Genomic DNA, 14246 nt, shown 5'->3' on the forward strand with positions numbered 1-14246 from the left:
GCTGTAACAATCAGCCACCTCTGTGCAAATCACCTCAAATGTACATGGCGCACTCTCCCTTCTGGGCCTTGTTGTGTGCCCCCAGAGCACTTTGCGCCCACATATGGGGTATCTCCGTACTTGGGAGAAATTGCGTTACAAATTTTGGGGGGCGTTTTTCCCTTTTACCTCTTGTGAAAATGAAAAGTATACGGCAACACCAGCATGTTAGTGTAAAAATATTTATTTTTTTACACTAACATGCTGGTGTAGACCCCAACTGTTCCTTTTCATAAGGGGTAAAAGGAGAAAGCCCCCCAAAATTTGTTAGGCAATTTCTCCCGAGTACGGCAATACCCCATATGTGACCCTATACTGTTGCCTTGAAATACAGCAGGGCTCCAAAGTGAGAGCGCCATGCGCATTTGAGGCCTGAATTAGGGACTTGCATAGGGGTGGACATAGGGGTATTGCATGCCAGTGATTCCAAAACAGGGTGCCTCCAGCTGTTGTAAAACTCCCAGCATGCTTGGACAGTCAATTGCTGTCCAGAAATGCTGGGAGTTTTTGTTTTGCAACAGCTGGAGGCTCCATCTTAGAAACACTGCCGTACAATACGTTTTTCATTTTTATTGGGGAAGGGGGGTGGTAGGGGGGGCAGTGTACGTATTTATATGTAGTGTTTTACTCTTTATTTTATGTTAGGGTAGTGTAGTGTTTTTAGGCTACATTCACACTGACGGCGGATTACACTGAGTCTCTGCTAGGAGTTTGAGCTGTGGCGGAAAATTTGCCGCAGCTCAAACTTGAAGCGGGGAACTCACTCTAATCTGCCGCCAGTGTGAATGTAGCCTGTACATTCACATGGGAGGGGGGTCAAAACTACAACTCCCAGCATGCACTGACAGACCATGCATGCTGGGAGTTGTAGTTTTGCAACAGCTGGAGGTTCTATGACCTAACTCAGTATTTTCCAACCAGTGTGCCTAAAGCTGTTGCAAAACTACAACTCCCAGCATGCATGGTCTGTCAGTGCATGCTGGGAGTTGTAGTTTTGCAAGATTTAGAGGGGTTCAGGTTGTAAATCACTGTCCAGTGGTGTCTAAACTGTGGCCCTCCAGATGTTGCAAAACTACAACTTGCAGCATGCCCTGACAGCAAACTGCTGTCTCGGCATGCTGAGAGTTGTAGTTTTGCAACATCTGGAGGGCTACAGTTTGAGACCACTGCAGTGTGATCTACAACCTGAACCCCTCTAAATAGCTGTCTGGGCATGCTGGGAGTTGTAGTTTTGCAACATCTGGAGGGCCACGGTTTAGAGACCACTGTAAACTGTGCCCTCCGGATGTTGCTAGGCAACAACTCACCTGACAGGACCCGGATGAATTGCTGCTGCCGCCACCACGCACATGAGGGATCCCCGCATGGAGGATCGCGCTCCGGGATCCGGGATCCAGGTAAGGGACCTTCGGCGCCGGTCACTGGACAGTTCCCCTATTTTGCCCGGACATTTTGCTATCTAGGCACAATACCATTAGGGTAGCTTAGCCCCATATTTTATCTTTTAACATCTTTTTGATTATTTTCATCATGTTTGTATGGTCACCTATGTAAGACATGATTTTGGATGCATTGGTCTGTTGGTTCCCTGATGAACCCATGACTGATTGGATGAGGGAAATGCGTTGGAACGTGTGACCAAGTCAGTTGACCATAATTTTCTCAGCATATAACTAGATGCATTGATGTTCATTTGTAAATACTTTCATTGTGACATTGTGCCACCAGTGTGACAGGATTGGGTGACATCATTTTAAAGCTCTCTGTATATCTCCATTCTTTTTCTCCCCTCACTTTATATCAGGAGAGGGAACGTCTCCGTGGTTAAGGCCACCCTGTTAAGGAGGTGGGTCCCTCAAAAGGCAGGGACAGCTGGAGAGGGAGGCTCATTGTTAGAGGACACTTTCCCCCTTTATTTTCTTCTTCCATATATTTGCCATCTCTTGAAGCTATAACATCTCAGGGGTACTATCAGTTCTACCTTTGCCTCACTATCAGAAATTTCCCTTGCAGTAATACCCATTATTACTATTACCATCTATATTGTCTCCATCCTGTCACCTAGTGGCACGTGTTTTTTGTCAAGTATTGTGGTTATGGTAGTGTGCACACAGTTTTGGAGGGGATTTATGTTGTTTTTCTCATGAGTATTTTATGTTTTAGCCCGCTACTGTTATGAATAGAGGTTTAGTTGGCTCGGTGCCTTTTTATTTTTTGCAAATCCCAATGTTGCTCATTCCCGTCTTAGCCCTGCCATGCGCCCACACATCATGGCGGAGATTTATCAAAACCTGTGCAGAAGAAAAGCTGTCCAGTTGCCCATAGCAACCAATCAGATCGCTTCTTTCATTTCTAACAAGGCCTCTGCAAAATGAAAGAAGCAATCTGATTGGTTGCTATGGGCAACTGGACAGCTTTTCTTCTGCACAGGTTTTGATAAATCTCCCCCCATGTGTCCACATATAGGGTATTTCCGTACACAGGATAAATTGGGTTACAAGTTTTGTTGCCCATTTTCTCTGTTGACCTCTCGTGAAAAGGAAAAATTTGGGGTTAAAATAACATGTTAGTGAAAAAAATTTAATTTTTAATTTTCATGGCCCAGTGTTCCAGAAGTCTGTGAAACACCTGTAGGGTCAAATTAGTGGTTCCCAAACTTTTTCAGCTCGGGGCACCACAAGCAAAAGAGTCTTACACAAACAATGCCTCCACCAGCCTCACACAATGACTCCAGCAGCCTCACACACACACACACGCACACAATGGGGGGTATTTATTAAAGGATTTATGTGTTTTTTTTCACATAACTTTGGCGCAATACTTTGACACAGTGTCTTTTTGCGCCAAAGTTTGGCGCATCTTCTCCTCTGTCATTTTTACAACTTTTTCAAAATCACACGGTCCTGTGTATGATTTTAACTTTAGTCAGTAATTCATCATTTGCGCCAATCGATCTTTGGCTCAATTTTGGCGCAAATCCGTTTTTTTGGCGCAAATCTCCGCCAAGAAATTTTGCACATGGAAAACACACTTAATGTCAGAAAATGTAAAGGCGTCAAAATACATAAAAAAAATGTTGTTTGTGAAAGCAGCGACGCCTCCGGGGCTGCTCAATATTATCCTGCGACATGGTTGTCTCTGAGGGACCTTCACCCTCCATTGAGCCAGCATTGGACATGGCCGCACAGGTTCAGGAAAGGTAAGCACTAAAGCAGTGGTCTCCAACCTGCGGACCTCCAGATGTTGCAAAACTACAACTCCCTGCATGCCCGGACAGCCGTTGGCTGTCCGGGAATGCTGGGAATTGTAGTTTTGCAACATCTGGAGGTCCGCAGGTTGAAGACCACTGCACTAAAGTAACCAAAAAAAAAAAAAAATACCCAAGTTGAAAATAAAATCCATTTCACATGGTGGCTATAAACCCCACAAAAGAAAATAACTCATGTCTCTTGCTGATATACTGCAGGAGGGACTCCGAAATGGCTGCTCTACAGGGTAAAATACGCGTCCTCTGTGGGGGTAAGTTCTGTGTAAAAGGTGCTGTGAACAGCTGATTCCAACATTTGAGCCAAAATTACTAACAACTTGCACCAAATGATAAATTTGGTGCATGTCCACGAAAACCAAAGTGAAAAAAAAAGGGTAAAAAGAAACTGTCAACAGGCAAAATTGATAAATACCCCCCAATGCCTCCAGCAGCCTCACACAATGACTCCAGCAGCTTCACACACACTCACACACACTCACAAACACAAAATGCCCCCAGCAGCCTCACACAAAGCCTCCAGTCGCCTCATACACACAAAATGCCCCCAGCAGCCTCACACACACACAATGCCTCCAGCAGCCTCACACACACAATGCCTCCAGCAGCCTCACACACACACAATGCCTCCAGCAGCCTCACACACACACAATGCCTCCAGCAGCCTCACACACACACAATGCCTCCAGCAGCCTCACACACACACACAATGCCTCCAGCAGCCTCACACACACACAATGCCTCCAGCAGCCTCACACACACACAATGCCTCCAGCAGCCTCACACACACACAATGCCTCCAGCAGCCTCACACACACACACAATGCCTCCAGCAGCCTCACACACACACACAATGCCTCCAGCAGCCTCACACACACACACAATGCCTCCAGCAGCCTCATACACACACAATATGCCCCCAGCAGCCTCACACACACACAATGCCTCCAGCAGCCTCACACACACACAATGCCTCCAGTCGCCTCACACACACACAATGCCTCCAGCAGCCTCACACACACACAATGCCTCCAGCAGCCTCACACACACACACAATGCCTCCAGCAGCCTCACACACACACAATGCCTCCAGCAGCCTCACACACACACAATGCCTCCAGCAGCCTCACACACACACAATGCCTCCAGCAGCCTCACATACACACAATGCCTCCAGCAGCCTCACACACACACAATGCCTCCAGCAGCCTCACACACACACACACACAATGCCTCCAGCAGCCTCACACACACACACAATGCCTCCAGCAGCCTCACACACACACAATGCCTCCAGCAGCCTCACACACACACAATGCCTCCAGCAGCCTCACACACACACAATGCCTCCAGCAGCCTCACACACACACACAATGCCTCCAGCAGCCTCATACACACACACAATGCCTCCAGCAGCCTCACACACACACAATGCCTCCAGCAGCCTCACACACACACAATGCCTCCAGCAGCCTCACACACACACAATGCCTCCAGCAGCCTCACACACGCACACAATGCCTCCAGCAGCCTCACACACACACACAATGCCTCCAGCAGCCTCACACACACACAATGCCTCCAGCAGCCTCACACACACACACAATGCCTCCAGCAACCTCTCACACACACACAATGCCTCCAGCAGCCTCACACACACACAATGCCTCCAGCAGCCTCACACACACACGCAATGCCTCCAGCAGCCTCACACACACACACACACAATGCCTCCAGCAGCCTCACACACACACAATGCCTCCAGCAGCCTCACACACACACAATGCCTCCAGCAGCCTCACACACACACAATGCCTCCAGCAGCCTCACACACACACAATGCCTCCAGCAGCCTCACACACACACACAAAGCCTCCAGCAGCCTCACACACACACAATGCCTCCAGCAGCCTCACACACACACAATGCCTCCAGCAGCCTCACACACACACACAATGCCTCCAGCAACCTCTCACACACACACAATGCCTCCAGCAGCCTCACACACACACAATGCCTCCAGCAGCCTCACACACACACGCAATGCCTCCAGCAGCCTCACACACACACACACAATGCCTCCAGCAGCCTCACACACACACAATGCCTCCAGCAGCCTCACACACACACAATGCCTCCAGCAGCCTCACACACACACAATGCCTCCAGCAGCCTCACACACACACACAATGCCTCCAGCAGCCTCACACACACACAATGCCTCCAGCAGCCTCACACACACACAATGCCTCCAGCAGCCTCACACACACACACAATGCCTCCAGCAACCTCTCACACACACACAATGCCTCCAGCAGCCTCACACACACACAATGCCTCCAGCAGCCTCACACACACACGCAATGCCTCCAGCAGCCTCACACACACACACACAATGCCTCCAGCAGCCTCACACACACACAATGCCTCCAGCAGCCTCACACACACACAATGCCTCCAGCAGCCTCACACACACACAATGCCTCCAGCAGCCTCACACACACACACAATGCCTCCAGCAGCCTCACACACACACAATGCCTCCAGCAGCCTCTCACACACACAATGCCTCCAGCAGCCTCACACACACACAATGCCTCCAGCAGCCTCACACACACACAATGCCTCCAGCAGCCTCACACACACACAATGCCTCCAGCAGCCTCACACACACACACAATGCCTCCAGCAGCCTCACACACACACAATGCCTCCAGCAGCCTCACACACACACAATGCCTCCAGCAGCCTCATACACACACACAATGCCTCCAGCAGCCTCACACACACGCAATGCCTCCAGGAGCCTCACACACACACAATGCCTCCAGCAGCCTCACACACACACAATGCCTCCAGCAGCCTCACACACACACACAATGCCTCCAGCAGCCTCACACACACACAATGCCTCCAGCAGCCTCACACACACACAATGCCTCCAGCAGCCTCACACACACACACAACGCCTCCAGCAACCTCTCACACACACACAATGCCTCCAGCAGCCTCACACACACACAATGCCTCCAGCAGCCTCACACACACACAATGCCTCCAGCAGCCTCACACACACACACACACACACACACAATGCCTCCAGCAGCCTCACACACACACAATGCCTCCAGCAGCCTCACACACACACAATGCCTCCAGCAGCCTCACACACAATGCCTCCAGCAGCCTCACACACACACAATGCCTCCAGCAGCCTCACACACACACAATGCCTTCAGCAGCCTCACACAAAGCCTCCAGCAGCCTCACACACACACAATGCCTCCAGCAGCCTCACACACACACACAATGCCTCCAACAGCCTCACACACACACACACACACAAAATGCCCCCAGCAGCCTCACACAAAGCCTCACACACACACAATGCATCCAGCAGCCTCACACACACACACAATGCCTCCAGCAGCCTCACACACACACAATGCCTCCAGCAGCCTCACACACACACACACAATGCCTCCAGCAGCCTCACACACACACACACACACACACAATGCCTCCAGCAGCCTCACACACACACACAATGCCTCCAGCAGCCTCACACACACACAATGCCTCCAGCAGCCTCACACACACGCAATGCCTCCAGCAGCCTCACACACACAATGCCTTCAGCAGCCTCACACAAAGCCTCCAGCAGCCTCACACACACACAATGCCTCCAGCAGCCTCACACACAATGCCTCCAGCAGCCTCACACACACACAATGCCTCCAGCAGCCTCACACACACACACAATGCCTCCAGCAGCCTCACACACACACAATGCCTCCAGCAGCCTCACACACACACAATGCCTCCAGCAGCCTCACACACACACAATGCCTCCAGCAGCCTCACACACACACAATGCCTCCAGCAGCCTCACACACACACAATGCCTCCAGCAGCCTCACACACACACACAATGCCTCCAGCAGCCTCACACACAGACAATGCCTCCAGCAGCCTCACACACACACACAATGCCTCCAGCAGCCTCATACACACACACAATGCCTCCAGCAGCCTCACACACACACAATGCCTCCAGCAGCCTCACACACACACACAATGCCTCCAGCAGCCTCACACACACACAATGCCTCCAGCAGCCTCACACACACACACAATGCCTCCAGCAGCCTCACACACACACAATGCCTCCAGCAGCCTCACACACACACACAATGCCTCCAGCAACCTCTCACACACACACAATGCCTCCAGCAGCCTCACACACACACAATGCCTCCAGCAGCCTCACACACACACAATGCCTCCAGCAGACTCACACACACACACACAATGCCTCCAGCAGCCTCACACACACACAATGCCTCCAGCAGCCTCACACACACAATGCCTCCAGCAGCCTCACACACACACAATGCCTCCAGCAGCCTCACACACACACAATGCCTCCAGCAGCCTCACACACACACAATGCCTTCAGCAGCCTCACACAAAGCCTCCAGCAGCCTCACACACACACAATGCCTCCAACAGCCTCACACACACACACACACACACAAAATGCCCCCAGCAGCCTCACACAAAGCCTCACACACACAATGCATCCAGCAGCCTCACACACACACACAATGCCTCCAGCAGCCTCACACACACACAATGCCTCCAGCAGCCTCACACACACACACAATGCCTCCAGCAGCCTCACACACACACACAATGCCTCCAGCAGCCTCACACACACACAATGCCTCCAGCAGCCTCACACACACACAATGCCTCCAGCAGCCTCACACACACAATGCCTTCAGCAGCCTCACACAAAGCCTCCAGCAGCCTCACACACACACAATGCCTCCAGCAGCCTCACACACAATGCCTCTAGCAGCCTCACACACACACACACACACACACACAATGCCTCCAGCAGCCTCACACACACACACAATGCCTCCAGCAGCCTTACACACACACACAATGCCTCCAGCAGCCTCACACACACACAATGCCTCCAGCAGCTGGTAGATAATTGGTAAACTGGTAAACAATTAGGGTTAATTCACACTATGGATATTCTGCCCACAGTATTCGGGTGGAGACTCTATTTTTAGTGGGTGCAAAACATTTCCGAGCAGATTCTGCTGGGCACTAGTGTTGAGCGGCATAGGCCATATTCGAATTCGCGATATTTAGCAAATATATATGGACGAATATTATATATTCGCTAATTTTGCATATTCGTAATATTCGCGTTTTATTTTCGCATATGTGAAAATTCGTGTATGCGAAAATTAGCATATGAAAAAATTAGCATATACAAAAATTAGCATAAGCGAAAATTTGCATGCCAGTCTCACACAGTAGTATTAGAGCCTTCTTTACACCACACAAGCTGGAAGCAGAGAGGGATGATCACTGTGATGTGTACTGTGAAAAAAAAAAAAAAAACAATATCCGTAATTACGAATATATAGTGCTATATTCGCGAACACTACTAGGCACCATAAAAAAGTCCTTACGTCAGTAAGAAAACTGTATTTTGAAGACATCTCTTGTGAACATTTGCAAAAATAAAAATTTGCACAAAGAACTTCTGAAACTGCGCTATATCCATATTTGGCAAATTATTCTGTCTAAAAGATTAATAAATAGAATAGCAACATGGAACAACAGTATATAGTGATTATATTCTACCTTGACATTTCCTAAAAGCCATGGATATTTACATCATTTTCTTTGTCTTATTTCAGGTCCGCAGTATGAGTAAGGCTTCTAATGCAGGATTATATGTGGGGGACGAGGTGATTTCTATTAATGGGACAAACTGCACCGACATACCTTATTCAGAAGTTGTGGGTCTCATCGAAAAATCACAGGAGAGCCTTCAGATGCTGGTGAAAAGGTAGGTAAATGCAACGCGTAAAACATGGAATTGTCATATTTCCATTTCAAAGTGACCTAATCTTTGGGAAATGTGCGGCGCTATTATTTGAGAGTTGTGTTGAACTGTTATCGGAGTGTTCTTAGAGCTTAAAGTGCAACTTCATACGTCATCTCCGTACAAGGTATGAAGACTGAAGCTAGCATAAGGCAAAAAGCAGTAATTTGTTAATTCTAGTTATTAAAGAAGTACTGCAGCCATAGAACACTTATCCTCTATCCGCAGAATAGGGGATAAGTGTTTGATTGTGAGTGTCCGACCATTGGGACCCCCGCGCGAGCGATCTCCCATACAAGGCCGGGGGTTTGGGCGGCTCTTCATGGCTAAATTTTGTGTCGTTGATCTCACTAAGAAGTCGACAGACACGCCTCCTCCATCCAGCTCTATGTAAGAGGCGGGGATGCTTGATCACTGCATCTTCGCCTCTCCCTTAGAGATACATGGAGGGGGCGTGTTGGCCTCCTGCATGGAGCGAGCCGCAGCAGAGACGGGGGAGCCCAGCTTTCAGACCACAAGCAATCAGACACTTATCCTCTATCTTGCGTATAGGGACTAAGTGTTCTATGGCTGCAGTACTTTGTTAAACTTAAATTCATCCAAGGAAATGTATTTTACTTAAAGGTTTTGAAGTGTGCAAAGTGTTCCATCTTGAGCCACACCACAATTACTCAAGTCCATTTGCCAAAGCCACACCCCATTGTCAAAAATCTCTGATCAACAATATTCTTCATTAATCTGGTTCCAACTTTCTCAAGAGTGGTAGATAGATCAGCTGCACAGGGTGGAGTCTTGTCACAGACCAATGTTTTAAATTTCCTGTTTTTAATTGGGTTGAGATGCCGACTGTTTTCTGGCCATATCAATGATTTCATTTATTGACATGTTTCTGCCCATTTTCTAGACATATTGGCCCAGATTTATCAATCTGTTGGAGACAAAAACTGGTGTGATTTGCCCGTAACAACCAATCACAGTTTAGCTTTAACCCCTTAAGGACTTAATTTTATTTTTACGTTTTCGTTTTTTCCTCCTCGCCTTCAAAAAATCATAGCTCTTTTATATTTTCATCCACAGACTAGTATGAGGGCTTGTTTTTTGCGCGACCAGTTGTCTGTTGTAATGCCATCACTCACTTTGCCATAAAATGTATGGCACAACCAAAAAAATAATATTTGTGTGGGGAAATTAAAAAGCAATTTTGGAAGGTTTTGTTTTCATGCCGTACAATTTACGGTAAAAATCACATGTGTTCTTTATTCTTTGGGTTAATACGATTAAAATGATACCCATGATAATGTACTTTTCTATTACTGTTGCGCTTAAAAAAAATCGCAAATTGTTTAACCAAATTAGTACGTTTAAAATTCCCCTATTTTGAAGACCTATAACTTTTTCATTTTTCCGTATAAGCGGCAGTATGAGGGCTCATTTTTAGCGCCATGATCTGTACTTTTTATTGATACCATTTTTGCTTATATAAACTTTAATAATTTTTTTATAAATTATTTTGGAATAAAATGTTATAAAAAAGCAGCTATTTGGGACTTTTTTTTAACATTCACGCCGTTCACCGTACGGTATCATTAACATATTATTTTAATAGTTCGGATATTTATGCATGCGGCGATACCAAATATGTATATAAAATATTTATTTTGGGGGAAAATGGGACAATTTACGTTTTTATTGAGGGAGGGGGTTTTTCACATTTTTTTTCTTTCATTTTTTTTCTTTTACTTTTACACTTTAATAGTCCCCATAGGGGACTATTTATAGCAATCATTTGATTGCTAATACTATTCAGTGCTATGCATAGGACATAGCACTGATCAGTATTATCGGTCATCTTCTGCTCTGGTCTGCTCGATCGCAGACCAGAGCAGAAGACCCGTGGAAGGCAGTGGAGGCAGGTGAGGGGACCTCCGGCTGCCATGTTGGATTGCTGCGGGCGATCCGATCATCCATTCAAAGTACCGCGATACTGCAGATGCCGTTATCTGTATTGATCACGGCATCTGAAGGGTTAATGGCGGACATCCGCGCGATCGCGGATGTCCGCCATTATGGGCGGGTCCCTGGCTGCTATTAGCAGCCGGGACCTGCCACACATGATGCGAGCATCGCGCCGATGCTCGCAGTTATGCATAGGACGTAAATGTACGTCCTGGTGCATTAAGTACCAGCTCACCAGGATATACATTTACGTCCTGCGTCATTAAGGGTTAATTTTACTACAGCTTGTTAAGCTGAGCTTTGATTGGTTGCTGTAGGCAAATCACACCAGTTTTTGTCTCCAACCGATTGATAAATCTGGGCCATTGTTTGGAGTTTTCTATCCTGGTGCTTTGACGTCTTACGTGACCTACTGATATGTTTTACTTTTGTAACCCTATTTTGTAAATACTTGCACTATAAAACACCAATACACAGCTGCAGCATCTTCCTCCTTACTTCATTTTAGACTTCTCTAAGGCCCCTTGCACACAGTGCAGCAGGCTCCCATTATGTTCAATGGGATTCTGCTGCACTGTGCACACTGTGGAATTCCAATTCCCAATTTCACCAAAAGAATGAATATGTTCATTTTTTCGGCAACATTTACTCAGAAATGCATTAAAATAAACGAAAACAGAACATGTCGGAGCAGTCCTATTCATTCCAGCAGCGCCTGCTGCACAAGGAATGTCTGCCCAGAATTTCTTCGGGTGGATACTCTGTAGTGTGCATGGGGCCTAAGTGTGGTGATTCCATAATTTATGCTAGGGGTTGTAAAAGTCCTAAAACCATCAATGAAGTTAGGTGCTTACCTTGCCTCGCCTCATAGATGATATGGTCCCGTGGGCCAAGGTTCTATTGGGGTTTATGTCACTTAGCCCAGTAAGCAGTGATATTCTAACCATCAAGTCATAGAAAACTTTGACAGAATGGATCTCATTATACGCTAATGGAATCCATCACTGTGGACAGTGTGAACTGAATCTTAGTAGTTGGATCAGTATCAGGACTCCATAAAGTGTTAAAAGACTGTATGAACACGCACAATAAAATAAAAACAATGGCCCTCATTTACTATTCTAAACCCGACTTCTTTTGTCGGGTTTTTTTGGCGCATCTTTGTCTGCGACATGTCGCAGACATCGTGTGCCAGTCTGCGACACGATGCAACATTTTTTCCCGACGGACCCGATGTGGATTCTCCCAAACCCGAAAAAGGGGCGGAACCCGACATTTCTGAGCTTTCCCACGTATTTATAAAGGTTTCCAACCCGAATTTGTTGAATTGTTGTAGATTTTTCCCCGAAACCAAAATCAACAAAACCCACGTGCGACAAACAGGATGCGACATAATAATAAATATCAGGGGAAAAAAGCAGTCGGGTAAGAAAGCAAGATAGACTTACAACCCGATTTTCTTAGTAAATGAGGGCCAATTATTTTTATGTTTATTTACAACCGTTTTTTAGCTGTGTACTGTAAGGAATCTTAAAAAAAGAATTAATAGACAAGGAACCTTAAAAAAAGAATGAATAAACATTGGAAAATAACTATCCAATAAATGTATGTTTTCCTGAATGTGGGGACTCGAGTGGAGATTTAGGGTGGCTGAAGAGCAATAAAACCAGCAAGATTCCAATGTATAGGGTCCACTGTGATGATGTAGTGAGGTTTGATCATACATTGTAATGGTAGCAAGCTTGTCTGTACTCGGCACAGCTCATTTTCTTTTCTTTATTTTCTTGACACACGCAGTACTTAGCAGTGTCGTCTTGTCTGCCAACTGAAATTGAGTTAATACAGTGAAGCTTCTAAGAAATGAATCTTGGCTGGCAGCAGCGGTTATTGTCAGTACAGTACCTCGAATGTTCACAGCCTTTTAAGGAGGAAACAGCGGCAGAATGCTGTTGTTTTCTATCCATCCAAGTTTACAACATTGGAAATGATTACTGTAGAAATGAAACTTCGCTGCTTCTTGTGTTCAGCAAGTTCTCGCCATTAATGCATTTGATTCTTGTCATTAGTGATGAGCTGCATTGGCCATATTCGAATTTGCGATATTACGCGAATATATAGGCAATATTCGCGAATTTAGTGTATTCGTTATATATGCATATTCGCATATTTGAGGAAGAAAACAGTGAGGGGGTGGGTACCTTTACTATTGGTTGCTGGGGATGTTGTTGATAACCTCTGACAAGTGTATTTGCATCATTCTAATTGGCCCACAAGTGAAAAGAAGGAATATGCGCATAGGCGTAAAAACAAATATTTGCAATTTCAAATATATAGCAAATATATTCGCAATATTCGCAAATTCGCGAATTTGCTATATTCACGGTAAAAATTGGAAATGCGAATATTCGCTCCCAACACTACTTGTCATAGGTAAATGCAAATTAGCTCAATGGAGGTACCCAATTTATTTTCATTAAAAAAAAATTGTGGCACATCATACTTAACTTAAAACGTTCAACTTTTTATCATTAAGCGGATGGGGATTAGTGCAGAGGGTGTGGTCAAAACAGTCTTTAAAGCTAGGATGCAAAACACGGCATATCTATGCATGTTCATAGCATAGTCATATTCTGCATAGCCATATTCTGACTTAAAGGGGTACTCGGCCCCTAGACTTCTTATGTCTTATCGCGGGAGTCCAGCTGCTGGTGCACCCAGCGTTCGTTTAGAGCACGGCCACGGCCACGCTCCCTCAATACAAGTCTATGGGAGGGGATGTGACGACTTGCATTGAGGGGGCGTGGCCGTGATGTCACGAGTGGGGAGTGACCGTGACATCACAAGCCTCCGCCCACATCGCCGCCAGTCATCCGGTACGGAGCAAAGTTCTCTCCGTGCACCAGATGTCTGGGTGCCGCAGCCAAGATTGCGGTGGTCCCCAGCTTCGGGACCCCTTTGGATAGGGGATAAAATGCTTTGGATAGGGGATAAGATGTCTAGAAGTGGAGTACCCTATTAAAGACCACTCTAAATTTATTAAGAGCCACCTTCCCCTATTTCATATTGTTTACC

General features: G+C 46.6%; 1 protein-coding gene across 6 annotated transcripts in view; it reads left to right on the top strand.

Moving 5' to 3' along the window:
* The window catches only part of SYNPO2 (synaptopodin 2), a 330432-nt gene that overhangs the window by 216252 nt on the left and 99934 nt on the right, over positions 1 to 14246 (top strand). For 4 of the 6 annotated variants that reach the window (XM_056565740.1, XM_056565722.1, XM_056565731.1 and 1 more), the window contains one exon: positions 9031 to 9182. In XM_056565740.1, coding sequence (XP_056421715.1) covers positions 9031 to 9182 — 152 coding nt within the window. Of the gene's footprint in view, positions 1 to 1406; positions 1437 to 2441; positions 2470 to 9030; positions 9183 to 14246 lie in introns of those variants that run through there. The other 2 variants (XM_056565746.1, XM_056565764.1) reach the window with 2 other exon arrangements.

This window comes from Hyla sarda, chromosome 1 (genome assembly GCF_029499605.1).
Source record: "Hyla sarda isolate aHylSar1 chromosome 1, aHylSar1.hap1, whole genome shotgun sequence".
NCBI lineage: Eukaryota > Metazoa > Chordata > Amphibia > Anura > Hylidae > Hyla > Hyla sarda.